Below are 17,900 nucleotides of genomic sequence, written 5' to 3' on the forward strand. Positions count from 1 at the left end.
CGTGTGTCCGTTTCCCACTGAAGCAACGAGTTAAGAGGCAGGTTTGCCGTCTCCACTCTCCTCCCCCACCTGCCTGCTGGATGCAGGGTCTCCTGAGGCCCTAGGGGATGGCAGAGCCACCAGAGGGCGCGGGGGCCTGGCTTCAGGAGTCACTTCGTGGAGAGAAGGTGCCTGTCGCCCAGAACACCCACATGCAGGAAAACAAACATCTCCCATGTTAGGGCATCGAGATCTAAGATGTGGTACAGCGTCTAGCTTGGGCGATACCTGGATGGCTGAAGGCAAAGGTAAGAAAATACTCGGCCGAAGGGATCTAACTCCATGATCCAAGACCCCTAAAAGGTCGGAAAATCAGAGCATTGCAGAATTGGTCTATTAGTCTCCTGGGGCTGCTGTAACAAAGTTCCACAAACTGGGCAGCTTGGAACAACAGAAATTTATTTTCTCACAGCTCTGGAAGTCAGAAGTCCAAAATCAAGGAGTTGTCAGGGCCACACGCCCGCGGAAACCCATAAGGGAACCCTTTCTTGCCTCTTCCAGCTTCCGGTGCTTTGCTGGCGTCTTTGGCGTCCTTGACTTGGGGTTGCATCATAAGCCCTCCATCCTCCCAAGGTCTTCTGTGTTCTCACGTCTTTCCTTTGAGCATATCTGTTCTGTCACTGTCTCCAAATTGCCCCTTTTCATACTGGATTGGGGTACTCTATAACCTCATTTTTAACTTGATTACCTCGATAAAGACACTATTTCCAAAGAAAAGTCCCATCCTGCAGTACCGAGGATTAGGACTTCACATATCTTTGGTGGGTGGGGAGGTGGGCACAATTCAACCCTGAACGAACAGTGGAAAAGGCCGAGTTCCTCACCACAAGCTAGAGTGAAGGGCGGGGACAAGGCTGGGAACAGGACCCCAGGCCCTCCCAGGCACCACAGGATGGGGAGGCACCCTCCCCGCCCCTCCCTTCAGCCATCTGTTGATCACCTGGCCTGCAGGTGGAGGCAGAGAGCAAAGGGGATGGGCAAGCAACCAACACCGCCATAAGGGCCAAAAGCCCCCACCTGGGTCGATTCCTGAGCAATGGCTAGATGCGACCAAAGGCCTACCGAGATTCTTAGGGGACTGTACTGACAGACCCCAACCTGGCAAAGGACTGCGGTTTCTCAGCATCTTGAAGCAAACCTCGCACTCCCCAGTCTCCCCAAGAAGACTTGGGCAGGAGGCAGGGCACCCTGGAGGGGCTCATTCCACACCCACGTCACACCCGGGCACAGCTGCGCCAGCCGGAGGATGACACTGTGCGGGTGTCTCCCTGGCTGCCAGCGGGGCGGGTGCCACTGGCTGACGTGGGTGGCTTCCCCCAGCCCCTCACCCAGATGAGAGGGAGCCCCAGATGTGGCTGCCTTAAGGAGCGGTCAGGACACCGGAGCTGTCGGTGACTGAAGAGCGAACAGAAAGTGGCCTAAACAGGAAAGGTGTTCATCCCAGACACCCAGGTAGCTGCGGTAGAAGATTCCGGGGTTTGTGCTGGAACCAAACGGGCTCCCAATCGGCAACGCTGTGATTCTCATAACCTTTCCACCGTGTCTCCACCCACCCCGGGCCGGCCTCCCATGCAGGGGAGGAGTGGGCACAAAGGCCTTCCCCGTAAGTGGTTCTCGCCTTTTCTGAAGGATGAAACTCAGATTTCACAGAAATGCCCAAGAGCCCCCTGGGCGCACCTCGGCGCCTGCAGGCGACCGGCCGGGCTCCGGGGCAGAGTGCCCTCCTGCCTGAACATCTAGGGCTGCCGGCGACAGGCTGGTGTCTGTCCTCCTTGGACCACAGGCGACCGGGCAGAGAAATGACCTCTGGACCCGCGTGCCAGGTCCACCACCCTGAGAAGCTGGACGGTATTTGGGGGCTGTTTCCTCTGAAGAGAGGGAAGTGGAAGTGGGATCATACATGGGATGGCCAGCTGTGTCAGACACAGGAGTGTGGGTGCGCGCGCCAAGAAGGGGCCTGCCTGTCCCGCCTCTCCTGTGGGGCCCATCCTCACACGCCCCAGCAGATGTTCCGCGGCCACGACCCACCTGGCCCCTGCCCTCCCCGTCTCTGTGCCAGAACCCCCGCAGGGGGAGCCCAGCATCAGCACAAGCAGAGAGCAGGCCAGTGGGGAACCCAGCTCTGGTTTATTAGAAAAGGTGTGAGCAGACCTGCACCGACAGGAGCAGCCCTCCCCCCCACCGCCCCCCACCCCACACCCGCGCCTCCCCCACCCTGGGCTGTAGTGCGTCTCAGGGCACAGCCTCGAGTGGCCCGGACAGCAGGGTCTCCAAGCCCTGGCTGCTCCCCACCCCAGCTCCCTGATAGATTTATTGCACTTAAGAAAAAGAAAGCTCTGATCCTCTGATCTCCCCCACCCACCCCAGCCCAGGCCCTCACCCCGCCTGGGGCTGCTCTACAAATTCCAACCACCACCATCACTCACCGCCCCTCCCAAGCCATGCCTCCTGCCTGGTCCTGTGCCCGGGGCCACCAGGGGATCATCCCGCCACCACCTAGGACTCCTGACCTCTACCGGGGGCAAGCCTGGCCACATGGAGCCCTGGGGAAAGGTGCCCGGCCCTGTGGCCGGTATCCACTCCTCCCCCGCGTCCTCCTCCCATCCACCCCCAGCCCAGTCTTCGAGTGTCAGACACATAAATAGAAGTGCTTAAGTCAGGGCGGGGGGGGGGGGGGGGCCACTCCCTGCAGCTCCTGCACCCCGTGTAGTGTTGCTGTGGGGGGCAGGGGTCCCCAGGAAGGCCCCCACCCCCTGGGGTCCCAGGCCTCAGGAAGGCTGGGGGTGAGGGTGAGCAGATTCTCATGGCTCTGGCCTCAGCTCTTCAAAGACGGACCGGAAGAAGGGAACTTAGGGAGAAGAGATCGCAGGGGGGCGCCTGTCAGAGCCAGGTGCTCCGTCACTGGCTCCCCAGCTCCCGGGGCCCCAGGCCCTCACCACACCTCAGGTGTCACAGTGTCTCCTGCCCAGATTCCTGACTGGCCTCCAGAAGCAGGTCCTCGAGCTCCTTCTCGTTCTTGGAGCAGCTCAGCTCTGCATGAGAAGAAGGGTGGGCGGCCTCCAGTCAGGCGGGTGGGCTGGGGGGTACCAGCCCTGCCTCAGCTAGAGCCGCAGGGGAGCACAGGCCTAGGTACCAATGAGACCATCAGACAGAGTCAACAGAACTTGCGTGCCCCGCCCCCAAGGAGCTCCCCGGGATCCGAGGGAAGTAAGGCGGGGACTGAGGACCAAGCCCCACTTGTCCCTGCCCCTTCAAGGGCCACTTTAAAGAGGGGGAAACCGAGGCACACCAACAAGCAGGTGCTCGGCCGGGGTCACACACAGCACACAGGGGCCCCAGTCACCTGGCCCCAGAGGTCCTCTCACCGTGTTCCAGGCCACAGCTGCCCACCTTGGCCTCGGGCCCTGGGGGCGGCTCCGGGGGCAGTGCGAGAGCGAACTCGGGCTTCAGGCCGTTGGGCAGCGGTGGCCCTGACTGGGGCGGCTCCGGCTGAGGCTCAGACGACCCTGGGTCCCGAGTGCTGACGGCCTCAGCTGGCGTCCGGGCAGGTGAGGTGGGCAGGAAGGATACGGCAGGTGGGGATGGAGGACGAGGAGGGGCAGGTGGGGAAGGAGAGGCGGGTGGCACAGGAGGCTCTGCCCTCTCGGGTGGACTCTCCACCCGGGTCACCACGAACACTTTGCGGCCCCGGCCCGGGCTGGACACGGAAATGCGCTGCTCGGTGGGGGAGGGGGGGCAGCCTGGGGGGCTCCTGCCCCCAGGGCCCAGGGAGTCCGTGGGGGGCACCAGGGCGGGGCAGGGGGCCTCAGCCCTGTCCCCATCCTCCCCCTCGGAGTCTGAGTCTGAGTCCGAGTCCGGCCCGGCGCCGGGGCCGGGGCCCCCGTTCTCCTGCGCCTCGGTGGCAGGCTCCTCCGCGGGCGCGCCGGCGTCTGGCTGGGGCTCAGAGACAGCGATCTCGGCCATGGAGGCCGACGGCTGCAGGCACTGCCCCTGCTCCTCCCGCGCCAGCGCGAAGTTGCGCCTGCAGCCGTTCTGGATCTCAGCGAGCAGCGCCTTCTGCGTCTCAATGAAGCTCTTCACCTGTGGGCAGAGCGGGCCTGGCTCGGGCTCTGGGTGGCCCACCCCCAGGCCAGCCAGCCCCCCACCCGCCCGCAGGGAAGAGCGCACTCACCGCCTCCTTCTTGGGTTCGCGGTCAAGGTCCAGGCGCAGCAGAGAGTGGTTCACCTTGAGGGCCAACGACAGTGCCATGAGCCCGCCCGTCTTGATCTCGTTCTCCCGAAGGTCCAGTCTCAGGAGGCGGGGGCTCTCGGCGATGAACTCCGCCACCGCCACCGCGCCTGGGAGGGGGACCGCAGGGGCTGGCCACGGGCCCACACCCGGCTGGCCGCCCCCCGGCCTGGCCAGCCCGCCTCCCGCGCCCAGCCCCGCGCCCTACCCTCGCACGTGAGCTTGGTGGAGGCCAGGCCGAGGCGCAGCACGCTGCGGTTGCCGATGAGGCCGTTCTTGAGGTTCCGCACGCCCTCGTTCCCAATGGGGTTGTGGCCCAGGTTCAGCGTCTCCAGGCTGTGTGTGTGCGGCTGGAGGGAGCAGCGCACGAGAGCCAGGAAAGGCTCAGGAGGCCAGTCAGGAACGAGGCAAACGCACACGCTCTCTCCTCGGCAGGGCGCCCCAGTCCGAACACCGGCACGTTCCCGCTTCGGGCCAAATCCCTCGTGTACGCAGAAGTCTCCCAAGAGCCAGCTGCCCCGTCCACTCGGCAGCCCTGCGAGCGTCCAGCCAGGCCCCTGTCCCCACAGCCCGGGCCCAGCCTCTGCCCTCGCCAGCAGCCCAAGGACTCTGGGCACAGGCCTGACCGTGGGTAATTCTCAACCTGGGTCTGAGTCTCTGTACCCTGTGGGCTGGCTTTAAGTACCACATAACGGAAAGATTTAAGACTTCCTGATGGCTTCCAGAAATGCTAACTTTCTATGCAAAACATTTTCACCTCGTACAAAGCGTTGTACCAGGCTATGGTGCTGGATGCAGAGAGACAATGAAAGAAGGGCTACTCTCCTCAAGGGAAAGAGGGTGCAGAAGCTGAAGCAAAGACCAAACAGGGCTGGGGGAAGACAGCAGGTTCCTGAACTGGCAGGACGAGCAGGACGGGGAGCCGCGACAGCCGGAAGATGGCGAGAGCCGGGGGTGGGAGAGGTGCTGGGCCGGACCGCGCTGCCCCCCTCCCCTCTCCGGCCGACTCACCAGCGTCATGCCCAGGAAGGCCATGCCCGTGTGCGTGAGCTGGTTGTTCCACAGCACCAGGGTCGCCAGCCCCTTCCTCTGCTCCTTGAGGCCCTCGCAGATGTAGGCCAGACCTGGGGAGGCCCGTGGGCAAGTCCTGTCTGTGGCCGGGGAATCTCCCCGGGGGACACTGGCCCGGGAGCCACCCCACCAGCGCTCAGAAGCCCCTGCCCCAGCCTGCCCGGCCCCACAGGCTCTGGCCCTGACACCTCCTGCTACTGCCCGCCCTGCCTTGGGCCCGGCACACACAGCTCCCCGACTCCTGGAACGGGGACGTTCCTCCTCTGGACACCCTGATGAAGGCCTCCACCATCTGTTTCAGATCTCTGCTCAAATCTCCCCCTCACGGGACAACCCCGGTCAGCCTAACCTCAGCAGGCAGCTCAGCCCGCCACCACTGCTTTATTCTTCTCCAGAGCACGTTTCACCAGCCGACAGGCTCAGCAGTCCATTAAGATACCTTGGCTTTGTCTCTCCTGAGGGCAGAGACCCCTGCCGCACTCACGGCTGTGAACCCCGAGCCGACAGGCCCCGCGCGTGGGAGGTGCTCAGTACACGTAGTGTCCAGGCCCAGCTGCCCTGGAGGAGGGCACTGGCCTCACTGTCCCACTCTGCACCCTCTCCCGCAACCCTGTCTTCACACTGACGCCAGGGGACTCTGCTCGACGGTGAACAGGGACGAAATCAAATTCCTCCTGCTGGCAAGGCCTTGCTGACTACTCCCTCTTCGCTTCTCACTCACCTCCTGGCTCACCAGGGCTCTTCCCCCCACCCAGATATCTAATATCTAAGCTCTTTCCCACCTCAGGGCCTTTGCACTTGCTACTCCCTCTGCCTGGATTCTCTGCCTAGGCTTTTAAAACGGCTGGTTCCACCCCAGCCTCCTCATTACCGCCCAGAGGCCCCTTCCTGCACACCTTAAACAGCTTTCAGTTGACCCTTTATCCCAACATCCTTGTTTCCTCCAGGGCACTTTCCCCAGATTGAATTATTTCAATTATCTGCTCAATACCCCACCTCATCCTGAAGGAAGCGCTGAGCTGTTCCCTCCTCCAGGATTCTTCTCTGATCCCCAGACTGGGTCAGACACCTGCCCTGGGCTCCCACAGCCCAGCCCAGTCTGAGGCGTCACCACGAGGGCAGGGCTGGGACTATCTCGGCCGCTACTGTGCTTCTCGTACCACGAGCACCCGGCTGGGCACACAGTGGGTGCTGGGCGACTGGGGCTGGGTGGGGGCGCGCGGCCCTCGCACACACCTGAGTCCAGTACGTGGTTGTTACGGAGGTCCAGGATCTGCAGGGAGCAGTTGGACTTGAGCAGGTTGCCCAGCTGGGCCGAGTCCTGCAGGCCATTGAGCTTGTTGTCGGCCAGGTACAGCTCCCGCAGAGTCATGTTCATCTTCAGGGCCGTGGCTGGGGGAGAAGGGGAGGGTACTGTGACTGGCCAGGCCCAGGGGACCCGGCCAACAGCCCGAGCCCACCAGCACACCGCCCTGGGGCTCACCGAGCAGCATGAGGGGCCGCCCTGACAGGCTGGCATTCTCCAGGTGTAGCACCGCCAGGCTGCTGCGGATGCGCAGGGCACGCGCCACGAAGGGCGCCGCGTGGTCCAGCAGGGGCGTGTTGCGGGCGTCCAGGTACTGCAGGCAGCTTGTCTGCGTGGCAGGTGTGGGGCTGGGTCAGGCTGGCCCCGGCCCTCCCCGCTCTGGGGGACCTCCCGCCCTACGTCCCAGTATCCCCGGGAGCAGCAGGGCCACCTGGTTTTGTGGCTGGGGACACTGGCTGGTGAGGGAAGGCCAGCCTGGGGCCGCGGGGGTGAGCGAGGCAGTGCTGGTGACAGCTGAGCTCGCTGACTCGTGTGTGGCAGAGACGCCCCGTATGTGAGTGAAACGGGAATGGTGACCACAGCCACCTCCAAGGGACACGTTACAGGCAAGTGGAGGAGGAGGGGAAACGCCTGAAGGGGGAGAAGGGGCCGGGGCGGGCCTGCAGCAAGGTGCCTCTTGGCACTGCCTCCTCACTGGCCTGCAGGCTGGGGCCCAGCACCCTCTGACGGCTCGTGGACCCAGGCCCTACAGGTTGGGGGCCCTGGAGAGGGAATGGGTAGGGGGCACCCACCTTGCGCATCATGTGGGCGGCGGCCTGCCAGCCCCGGGTGCCGATGTGCTTGTTGAAGGAGATGTTGAGGTGGGTGGCCGACTCGTAGTACTCGATCATGTCGAAGAGGGCTGAGGCACCCTGGGCAGAGACAGCGGGGCTCAGCCTCAGGGTGCGGCTGCCCGGGGAAGCCAGGAGGCAGGGGCTGAGCGACTGGGGGCGGGAGAGCCCTGGTGCTGCTCTGGCACCTCTGGGTTCCGGCAACCAACCCTTCCCCTGTCCTGCTGCAGCCGGTCTGCTTCCTCTTACTCGCTCCCCAGAGCGGTCTAAGTGATGGTGCTGCATGACCAGGACAGGCCTCTGCCGTCCCTGGGCCTCAGGTCTCCAGGAGCCCTCCCCCGGGCTCCTGGTGGCCTCCGGACCTGGGGAGGTGAGGACACCTGGGCATAAACACGGGGGCTGCTTTCAGAATGTTTCTTAAACTCTCCCCCCTGCAGGCACTGTGATTCTCAGCGGGCGGGGGGGCACGCGTTCCTGGAAAGGCTCCTTCCTGGTGGTCATACACCTCCCCTCCGGCTTGGCTCCCCAAGTCTCTCCCTTGCTTACAAACCCCTGCCTTTGGGGTGGGTCTGTGAGACCCTTCTCTGGGCCTCACACACAGTCCAACATCCCCCGCTCACTCTGGCCACAGTGGACATCTCCCCAGTCTTGTCCCTCAAGAAGTCCCGCCCAGCCTTGGTCCAAGGGGGTTCCCTCCTCCTGCCATGCCCTCCCCCCAAACCTCTAAGAGGCAGGGAGCTCAGGGAGTGGGTATGGGCAGTGGCAGGCTGCTCACATCTTCGTCCAGGTTCGTCTGCTCCAGATCCACGACCTTGAACTGCAGCCTCTTGAAGACCTCTTCCAGGGCCTCGCAGGTCTTGTAGTCGAGCTTCTCACCTGGGACGATACAGAGCGCCGTGTGCGTGCACATCTACGAGTGCCCTTGTGCGTGTACACTTGCGTGTGGGTTGAGGGGCTGGGTGGAGACACGGGCTCCGGGCCAAGCGGGGGAGGAAAGGTCCTTTGCCCCTCCCCACGGCTCGCAGCACCTGCCTCACCTCAGGAAGGGCGCCCACACCTCCCTGCTCGCTACCCAAGGGGCCCCGGCCCCGTCCAGACACACACCTTTCAGGTCCAGACAGTCGATACGGTGCCCGAGGTCCGTGAACTCCTGGGAAAGCAGAGTGGATGGTGGTTAAGGCAGGAGGACACCTGCAGGCGCCAGGCTGGACCTCCCTGAGAGTGGGGCAGCCGGGGCTCTGAAACAAGCAACCTTGGAACATTCTGGAATGAGCCATCCAGAGGGAAGGCACTGAGGCAGTGCTTTACCAGCACGACCAGGCTGGACAGGTGGCAGGAAAGGCACCTGTGAGAGACGGCTGGGGGCGAGCAGGCCAGGCGTACAGCAACACCCTCGTCATATAAAAACGGAACCTGCCCTCGCGTCTGTGTACCTCTAGATAGTGACTCGTTCTCTATTTATAAAGGCACAGAAAGTCCAGGGGACGAAAACCCCGAGCTTTCACCAGCGGGGACTCCTGGGGCATGGGACGTGGGCAAGAAGTGAGAAACAGGTTTTGCTTTTTGTATCTGTAGTATTTTAACTTTTTTTTCAAGTCAGAGAATATACATTACTTTTGTCATTCAGACTTTTAAATTTGGTATACGTGGCTTTTCCCCTGGGGAAGAGAATTGCTTTGGGGAGTGGAAGATTCTTGACAAGTAACTTCCTACTTCACATAATTCTGTACTGCTTAAACATTCAGGAAGAGCCCGATTACTTTTACAGTCCCCTGGCTGGCCGACCAGGCTCGGGGCGGGGGGAGTGCTCTGTACACCCTCTCTTGCCCGGAGGGGGCTGGGGGGCGGGGGGAGGGTACCCGCCACGCCCCCCGCACGCGGCATTACCTGGAGCTGCCTGAGGAGCTTGGGGATCTGCCTGCAGCTTAGCTTCTGGCAGGCCTGCTTGTAGGCACCGAGGACCTCATCCACGGTCACGTTCTGGGCTGCAGGCAGAGAGGACCCAGGCCTGTGACTTCCCACACCCCTGGGTCTCTTTCCCCCACTCCCGCCCACTGGCCTGTGCCATCCCCCCTCCGCCTCCCCCTCCACGATAAACCTTCCTTCCAGCAACCCACTGAGCTCAGTCCTGCCTTGAGGTGCCTCGCTGTGACTGCTGCTCTGGGGAGGTGTCCCCGGATGGCCCCAAACCAAGCCAGCGCCACCCTCCCCAACTCCCCAAGGCTCCCCAAACACCTTCACGTGAACATTACACAACTACTATCATGCCATTTTTCTACTTGTCAGCTGTCTCCCCCTCTAGACTGCGAGTCCCAGAAGGGCAGGGCTGGGGCTGTCTTGGTCACCACTGTGTCCCCAACACCATCCAGCACAGCGCCAGGCCCAGAGCAGGTGTTTTGATCTGTGCGGGTTTGTTTTTGAATGAGAGAATGAATCCACACTTCGACCTTATAAGGAAGTGGAGCTCAGAAAAGTGAAACACCTTGCCCAAGGCCACACAGCTGCTAAGCGGTGGAGCCGGAACTCAGCTCTTAACTGAGATGCCACGTGGCTTCTCAGACTCCCCGCTCCCTCAACAGTGAAATATTCCTGGACGGTACTCAGGACGGGGCTTCCTGTCCCAGGGATATGGCAGCCGTCAGAGTCCCTGACACGGCCCTGGTGCCCCATGGTTACAGGCAGTGGCTCCCAACATGAACAAGGGGATGCAGCCCAAACCCAACAACTGCACAGCCCTGTCCTCGGGAAGCTCAGGGCCTGTCACCACGTGGAAAGTAAGGCTGGCCTTTGTCTGCACAGATTTGCCTTTTTTGGACATTTCACAAAAATGGTGGTAAACAGTATGTGACCTCTGGTGGCCAGCTTCTTTCTGGAACATAACAATTTTGAGTTTCGGTCCCTTTGTAGTGCTACGTAGTAACTGTCAGATGTATGCATTTTGTTTATCCATTCGCCAGGTGAAAAGATACCTGTATTCTTTTCAGTTTTTGGCTATAAGAGCTTGGATTTTGTGCTGGGGCAACCAGGAGGGCAGGAAGGAAAGGCTCTGAGCAGGGGAGGGACAAGGTCAGGCCTGGGAGCAGAAAGCTCTCAGGGCCAGCCGAGCAGCAGATGGGCCAGCGGGAGCCCCTGCTGAGCTTCTGGGCAAGCATCTCTGAGAGGATGCTCCCTCCGGCCACTGCTCTGGCCAGGGGCCGTATGCCCCGACCTCATCAAGCAGCACCCTGTCTTCCAGGGAAGGAAAGCTGCCTCCCTGGGGTCAGGCAGCTGGTAAAAGGCAGAGTCAAATATTTGCTCTAGAACTCTCTCCACTGTGTTGGGTGGGGCTGCTGGAAGAAAGAAGCCGACAGAGGCCCCAGGCTTCCCAGAGGGCAGGCCCGGTCCTCTGCCCCTCTCTTCCTCCTTGGGTGGAAGCAGGCGGGGTGGAGCCTGGGTGAAGCTATAGGTGATCAGCAGCCTTCCCCAGTGTCAGCTGCCCCCCCCGCAGGCCTAGCAAGGGAGCTCTCTGACGTGCGTGTGCCTGGTGGCTCCCAGCTCTTGGGGGCGGGCGGGGGAACAGGAGCTGGCCTGCAGCTGCCTCAAGGAGTCCAGCCAAGCAGGGGCCACTGACCCCCAGGGGGTCCATGAACTTGAGTGGGGAAAAACTGCCTTTTTATTTGCACTAACTGAACTGAAATGAAATTCAGCATTTCCTTCTTACTAACACAGCACAAAAAAGAGAGAAAAAAGAAATATTGTTTAGCAGACCCTGGGACTCTGTCCTCAATAGAAATGGCAGGTGTTTTCACATCACGTAACAGTTTTTGTAGATTCTGAATGCTCATCACTACTTTGGAAGTCATTCGAGCTGCTGCTACATCCTGTTATTTCAGGTGTCAACAAGGAATAGCATAATTACTAGATCACGATTTTTTAAATATTTAATAAACTGTATTTTAACTGATATCCTTTGTAATCCTACTTTTTGCCTTTAAAAATCATCACTCCAAGAAAGGGCACACAGGTTTTATCAGATGGCCAAAGAGACACACTCCCTTCAGTAAAGGCCCCCAGGCCAAGGTGGGGTTGGCCTGCTCATGTCAGATGGGGATGAAGTAGGGTACTGGGTACACATGGGGTCATCACTAGCAGTTCTCGGTGTCCTAGACCAGGGGTCCCCAACTCCCGGGCCACGGAATGCTACCGTTCCACGGCCTGTTTAGGAACCGGGCCGCATAGCAGGAGGTGAGCAGAGGGCCAGCGAGTGAGCTTCATCTGCTGCTCCCCATCACCCGCATTACCGCCTGCACCATAACCCCCACCCGCTCCACCTCCGGTCCAAAAAGGTTGGGGACCGCGGTCCTAGACAGTCTACAGGGAATAAGAGCCCTAAGCGATCTCTCAAACTGCAGCTGGTCCTTTAGGTGTTCAGCTCTGACATCCCTTCCTCCAGGAAGCCCTCCCTGACCGCCTAGGACTTTCAGCTCCTGAAGTCCCCTGGGATCCTGCCCAGTGGGTCGGTCTTTGTTCTGACGAGCCTCCTGGTGAGTTCAAGGCCCAGGGTCTCTGACCTTGCCACCTCCATACCAGCCACAGGTACCATCCAGCCACCCCTGCAGCCAGGCGCCCATGGGGTTTGGATGCAGGCACAGCCTCATACAAGGTCACAGCCAGGGTTCGGGGAGGCTGCATCTGCCCACTCATGTACAGCAGGGGAAGCTGAGAGCAGGGGGTAGGAAAGATGGACATACTCAGAGACATGGGGGTCCAAGGCCCAGGGCAACTGGAGACAAGAATGACAAGTGCATCTTGTCACTTTCCTCTGATGCTGAGACACATGTTCAAGGTGGGGACAGCACTGGGGAAAGACACCAAAGGAAGAGAAGCGGGGGTTCAGTCGGTGCACTGTGGCGTGGGCTCGGCAGCCTGCAGGCACCCCAACCCTGCCTCGATTTCCCCAACAGCATCACGAGCACGTCCCCAGGCCTGGCCCGTCACCAGTGGGCACACGTGAGTGTCAGGTGGGTCGGGAAGAACCTCGCAGTAATCATTACGTATGTGTGTGTTTCATTCATATACTAAGAAGAAAGAACTATCACATCAAAACCATCACTTGGAAATGAATGAGATGAAACATATTCAAATTTTTTAAATGAACCAATTAAAAAAAAAATGGTAAGGGAACGGCAGTACAGGTGGTTCGGAGAAATAACGTGGAGCTTCGAGACAGCACTTCCGCCGCGCCAGGCGCCACCCAAGCACTGTACAAGCTGGCAGGGCTGGCCCAGGCCGGCTGGCTCAGCCCCGGCCGCCACACACTTGCTCATTTGTGATGTTGTGACGAAATCATCAAGACCTCTACCTCAGGTCATCCGCCCTCGATTTGTCCAGCCTTAAGCGAACCACACAGGCTGCGGCGAGTCAATGGGCCGCTCTCCCAGGCCGCAGTGGCTCCAAAGCACGGGGCCCGGCCCTCCAGGCTGCAGCTCGGCACCCACAGACATGCATGTGTGCCCGGTCTACCCTGAGGATTCAGCGTGCGGGCGGTGAGCTGGGGAGGAGGAGGGCCGCCCATGCGGTGTGCTGGCTGGACACTAGGGTTGGGCCGGGCTGGGAGGCCCGAGTCGGAGCTCTGGGGCCAGGTTCCAGAGGGCGGGGCTGCAAAGTGGTGAGGGCCCCACTCCAGCCCGAAGTCAGGGGGCTTGGATCCTGGCTCCTCCCTCCCGTGCTCTGCGAGCTCGACTTTGGGAAGGCCCTCCCCGGGCAGCATCTCACGCTGCCCACCGGAGACGGGGCATCTCATAGCACGGTTGAGAGCACGGGCTGAGAGCACGGGATGAGATGTGCCAAGGTCACGGCTTTGAATAAGAGGACCTGCATTCCAATCCTTGTCCTGGTGAGACCGTGATAAACATTCTCAACAACCTCTTTCCCTCTCTGAAAGGGACATCTGTAGGGTCTCAGGAGATAAGGGACGTGAGGGCACCGCCAAGTAGCTACCCAGTGCGGGGCCTGACTCAACAGGAGACAGAGCTTGAGAAAAAGATGACGATGGTGGTGGCCGTGGTCACCACTCCCAGGTATCAGGCACTTACTCGGTGTTAAGACACCACTCTGAGCACTTCTACGCACAGTTTCATTCAGCCAGCTGCGCGATCCTATGAAACTGGCAGCTCTGTCTCCATTTCGTAATAGAGGGAAGCAAGTGCAGAGAGGGCAAGCCGTCTGTCCAAGGCCACGGAGCCAGGAGCGGCAGTACTGGAACGCACACCCAGACCTGTCTTGCTCTGTAACTGGACACGGCTTCATTCTCACATTACCCTGACAGGCCTGAGCGGGAGGCAGGGGCCGGGGCCAAGACGAAGGTTTGAGCCCTGGGGAGGGACGCTGCTGTGTGCAGCGGGTACCGGTCTCCCAGGAAGAGGCTGTGGGGCAAGCGGAGACTGCTCCCCCTCCCACCTGCCCTCACAAAGGGACAGACAGAAACCTGAGGCCAGGCATCAGGTGACAGGCAGAAAAGTCTGTCTCTCCTTTGCACACAGGTGCAAAGGCACCCACAAGATGCAAGGACAGGTTGGGCACCAGGGGGCGATGACTCAGGCCACCCCTGCCAGCCTGGAGCTGGTACTCATTCAAGTGGGAGTCAAAAACCAGGAAGCAACAGTGGGGGGTGGGGATGGAGTGGGGACAAGGGGGTAGGGGGCCAACTCTCACTGCTGGGGCTTCAACAGCTAGTTGGAGACACGCATGAGACAGATACAAATACAGCGGTGGCAGTGGCCCCTGGGAGGGGAAGTGTGACAGGGTGGGAACAGGCTTGGCAGGATCCCGGGCACCAGGAGGCCAGCGTGGCAGGAGGCGGAGGCGGGAGGCGACGGGGACACAGCCTCAGGAAGGACTTTGCTCTCAGCCTGAGACAGGGGCCACCGGGGCTGGTGCAGAGCAGCGCCAGGAACTACGTGAGGTCTAGGGAGGACTGAATCTGTAGGAGAGCAGGGTTGGGGAGGGGGAGCCCACTGGGTCCCCTAACAGGGAGGCCGCCAGGACTGGGCACACCAGAGGTGACGAGCGAGGCAGAAGCTGCTGGGCAGCCCAGAGCCAGGCCTGGGTTCTAACCCCCTCCATTAGCTAACCGCAGGTGGCCTTCACTCCCCAGGGCCTGGCCACTGCATCAGCAGAGCCTACCCTGGGAGGCTCTGTCACGCCCTTCCTTCCCCAAGAGGGAAGGGCACCATCGCCGTCACCCCACCTGACAGTGGAAACTGAGAGTCTCGTGGCAAGTGGGCGACCAGGCCCATGTGGACCCCAGGACCCCGGCTCTCCAGGCTCTTTCCTGCAGGACTCCCCAGGCTCTTGTCTGTGGAACACAGTCCTGCCCTACCCAGGCCGCTTGGGTTCACACCTTCAGAGGGGACCAGGCCAGTGCTGAAAAGGCACGTGGAAGCTGGGAGCTAAAGCCTACACCCCCAGCAGTCCCCCAGGCAGACGGCGCGTCAGGCGCACACCTGCCCCTGTGGTGAGGCTGCCCTGGCCTGTGAAAGCACCAACCGGCCCGCTTCGCCTCCTGCTTCCCTGGGTAGACGGGCACTGGTCCCACCACCTCCCTCGTGACGCCATCCCAGGACCCCAGGGGGGGACGTCCATGTTACCTCCACTCCCCACTGTCCTCCCAAAGCCCCTGTCACAGTGGCTGACCCGTGTAGGGCCAGCCACAGCCCCTCCCAGGGCCTGTGCTGGAACTATCGGGAAATAAGAGCTCTCTGCCCGCAGGGGTCGCTGAGGTCGCCTCCCACTTCTGGAGCTGCTGGCAGCCACCCTGGCAGCCACCAAGACGAGAGAACCTCCCGAGAACAAAGCCGACTCACTGGAAAGGTGACCTCAGAGGTGAAGAGAGACAGAGTCCCGACGGACGACGTTGTCTGAGACCCTGGATCCAGCGAGGCCTGAAGTGAAACTATTCAAGGCTCCTCAGATCCATAAGCCAATAAATTCCCCCTTTCGGCTTCAGCCCCTTGGAGTTAGGCTTCTAATCCAGGATGCCAACTTAGATACCATCTTGCTATTCATCAGTAAATATCGCCCGAGGCCGACTGCATGCCAAGCTCTGCGCTGGCACTAGGAGGACAGGGAGGCTCTGACCGGGTGCCCTGCCCTTCAGGGCTTCTCATCTGCGGAGGGGGGCATGCAGACGACCCAGGGAGGCCCTCGAAGGGCGCTGTGAGGGCTCCGGACTGAGCTAGGAGCCTTGTCCATGAACGGGACCCTCCCCCCCCGCACCGGGCACTGTGCTCTAGCCTCACCCCCCTCTTCCCTTTCCTCCCAGTGCAGGCCCAGTGCTTCATCACACCTCATTCCCTCCCTCCTCCTACGCATCACACTCTGACTTCAACCCTCGGCTCAAGGGTCCCCTTCTCTAGGGAGCCCTCCATGACCCCTCCTCTGGGCTCCCCCACCTCAGCCCTGCCCACACTGAACTGTCACTGTCTAAGGGACCAGTCTGTCTCCCCCCACTGGACTGGGAGCCCCGGGGTTGTGGTCCATGCGTGTCCCCAGCATTGCCCCGACCAGGGCCAGGCACAGAGAGGGCACCAGGATAGGGCGAAGGAGTGACGGACAGATGGAGGAGCTCTCATCCGGCCAGTGTCCCAGGCCTCAAAGGTACACTGAGCCCTCTTGACCTTGCAGGGCCGGGGGTGGGCGTGGGGGCCTGCTCCACGTGCAGAAGACCAAGGAGGCCCGGAGAAAGGCGAGAGGGACGCCAAGGCCCAGACCCGGCCAGACACTACTCATTCTGTGAGGCAGGCTCTCAAATTCAGAGCGCTCCCGGTATAGAAAGGTGCAAGATGCTCGTTATTTCACCCCGACTCCCTACCAGGCATCCTGCCGGGCACCCTGTGGCTGGATCTTTAATCCTCATCAGAGTCCCGCAGAGCAGAGATACCCCGAGCGCACTACCTATCAATGCACAGAGGAGGACACCTCTGGGGATGCTAACTGGCCTCCTAGGGTCATGCAGCTGGGAAGGGGTGGGGTGTCAAAGCCAGGACTGTTCCCGTCTGACGCTGGTGCCCTGCGGTCCTCAGGCCCCTCAGCTTCAGGCTGGACACAGGGGTCTGGTGGGCGGCAGAAACGCAGCCTTCTCTAACAGAAGGACAGGGAGGTTGCCAGAGGGATTCGTCTTTCTCTTTGTGGTTTCTGGGGCCTGGAGAGCCAGTCCTGCCCTGAGCAGGGACGCCCTCCGGGGTTTCCCCACAGCACCTGCTGAGACCGGGTCTCCACAGGACATCCACAGGTACCGGTGGCTTCAGGTGAGAAGTGCAGGTGTGGGACAGCCTTCTCCCCTCCCCCAAAGTCCCCTAGTAAGCAGCCACCAATTCCCCCACATGCTGGCCCTATCCCAGAGCCCCCGTGTGGACAAGGAGACAAACCCAGAAGCATTCGCAACGCAGCATCACCAGCCGTGAGAGGGAGTGAGGAGGGATCACGGAGGCATGGAGGACAGGCCAGCTGGGATCTGCTGGGAAGAGAGCATCTGGAAACGTCTCCCAGAGAAGGTCTTGAAGAGTGAGACAGCAAAGGGGGAAAGGCATCCTGGGCAGAGGGAGCTTTGTGGACAAAGTACAGAAGCAGAGACTGCACTGTGCGTCTGGGTGGTGAGCTGCAGGACTGGGAGGGTCCAGGGTATGTGAGAGGAGGGGGTTGGCAAGGAGGCTGGGGGAGGCCACCCATGGAGGCCTCAGCCGCTGAGCATGGACTGGGGGTGTCTTCCTAGAGGTGCGAGGGCAGACCCGGCTCAGGGGCTACAGTAGTCAAGGTCCCCACCCGATCTTCATCAGTGACAGAGCCACCTGGATATAAGGCCTCAGGGCCTTTGCACCTGCTGCGCCTCTGCTCAGAGCACTCTTCTACCTTATATCCTCATGGTCTCCTCTCCCTCCCTGCCTGCAGGTCTCTGCTCCAACACTGCCTCCTCGGAGGCCTTCCCCTACCACCCTACAGAAAACAGCCCCCTTTGTCCTTGTCCATCCCTGTACCCGGCCTCACTCTGTGTGTGTCCTTGTCCATCCCTGTACCCGGCCTCACTCTGTGTGTGTCCTTGTCCATCCCTGTACCCGGCCTCACTCTGTGTGTGTCCTTGTCCATCCCTGTACCCGGCCTCACTCTGTGTGTGTCCTTGTCCATCCCTGTACCCGGCCTCACTCTGTGTGTGTCCTTGTCCATCCCTGTACCCGGCCTCACTCTGTGTGTGTCCTTGTCCATCCCTGTACCCGGCCTCACTCTGTGTGTGTCCTTGTCCATCCCTGTACCCGGCCTCACTCTGTGTGTGTCCTTGTCCATCCCTGTACCCGGCCTCACTCTGTGTGTGTCCTTGTCCATCCCTGTACCCGGCCTCACTCTGTGTGTGTCCTTGTCCATCCCTGTACCCGGCCTCACTCAGTGTGTGTCC

At 61.0% G+C, this 17,900-nt stretch overlaps 1 protein-coding gene across 1 annotated transcript in view; it reads right to left on the reverse strand.

Annotated features, from left to right (window-relative positions):
• Positions 1-2,237: 2,237 nt before the first annotated feature.
• PPP1R37 (protein phosphatase 1 regulatory subunit 37) overlaps positions 2,238-17,900 on the reverse strand; it is a 41,605-nt gene continuing 25,942 nt past the window's right edge. The window contains exons 2-13 of the mRNA XM_082676618.1: positions 9,362-9,459; positions 8,579-8,624; positions 8,250-8,350; positions 7,436-7,555; positions 6,822-6,972; positions 6,575-6,730; positions 5,279-5,391; positions 4,476-4,617; positions 4,211-4,377; positions 3,405-4,119; positions 2,981-3,071; positions 2,238-2,887 (exon numbers count right to left, since the gene is read on the reverse strand). Of these exons, the coding sequence (XP_082532744.1) occupies positions 2,989-3,071; positions 3,405-4,119; positions 4,211-4,377; positions 4,476-4,617; positions 5,279-5,391; positions 6,575-6,730; positions 6,822-6,972; positions 7,436-7,555; positions 8,250-8,350; positions 8,579-8,624; positions 9,362-9,459 (1,892 nt within the window). The 3' untranslated portion in view covers positions 2,238-2,887; positions 2,981-2,988. The remainder of the gene's footprint in view (positions 2,888-2,980; positions 3,072-3,404; positions 4,120-4,210; positions 4,378-4,475; positions 4,618-5,278; positions 5,392-6,574; positions 6,731-6,821; positions 6,973-7,435; positions 7,556-8,249; positions 8,351-8,578; positions 8,625-9,361; positions 9,460-17,900) is intronic.

This window comes from Grampus griseus, assembly GCF_964374135.1.
Source record: "Grampus griseus genome assembly, chromosome: 19".
NCBI classification, from domain to species: domain Eukaryota; kingdom Metazoa; phylum Chordata; class Mammalia; order Artiodactyla; family Delphinidae; genus Grampus; species Grampus griseus.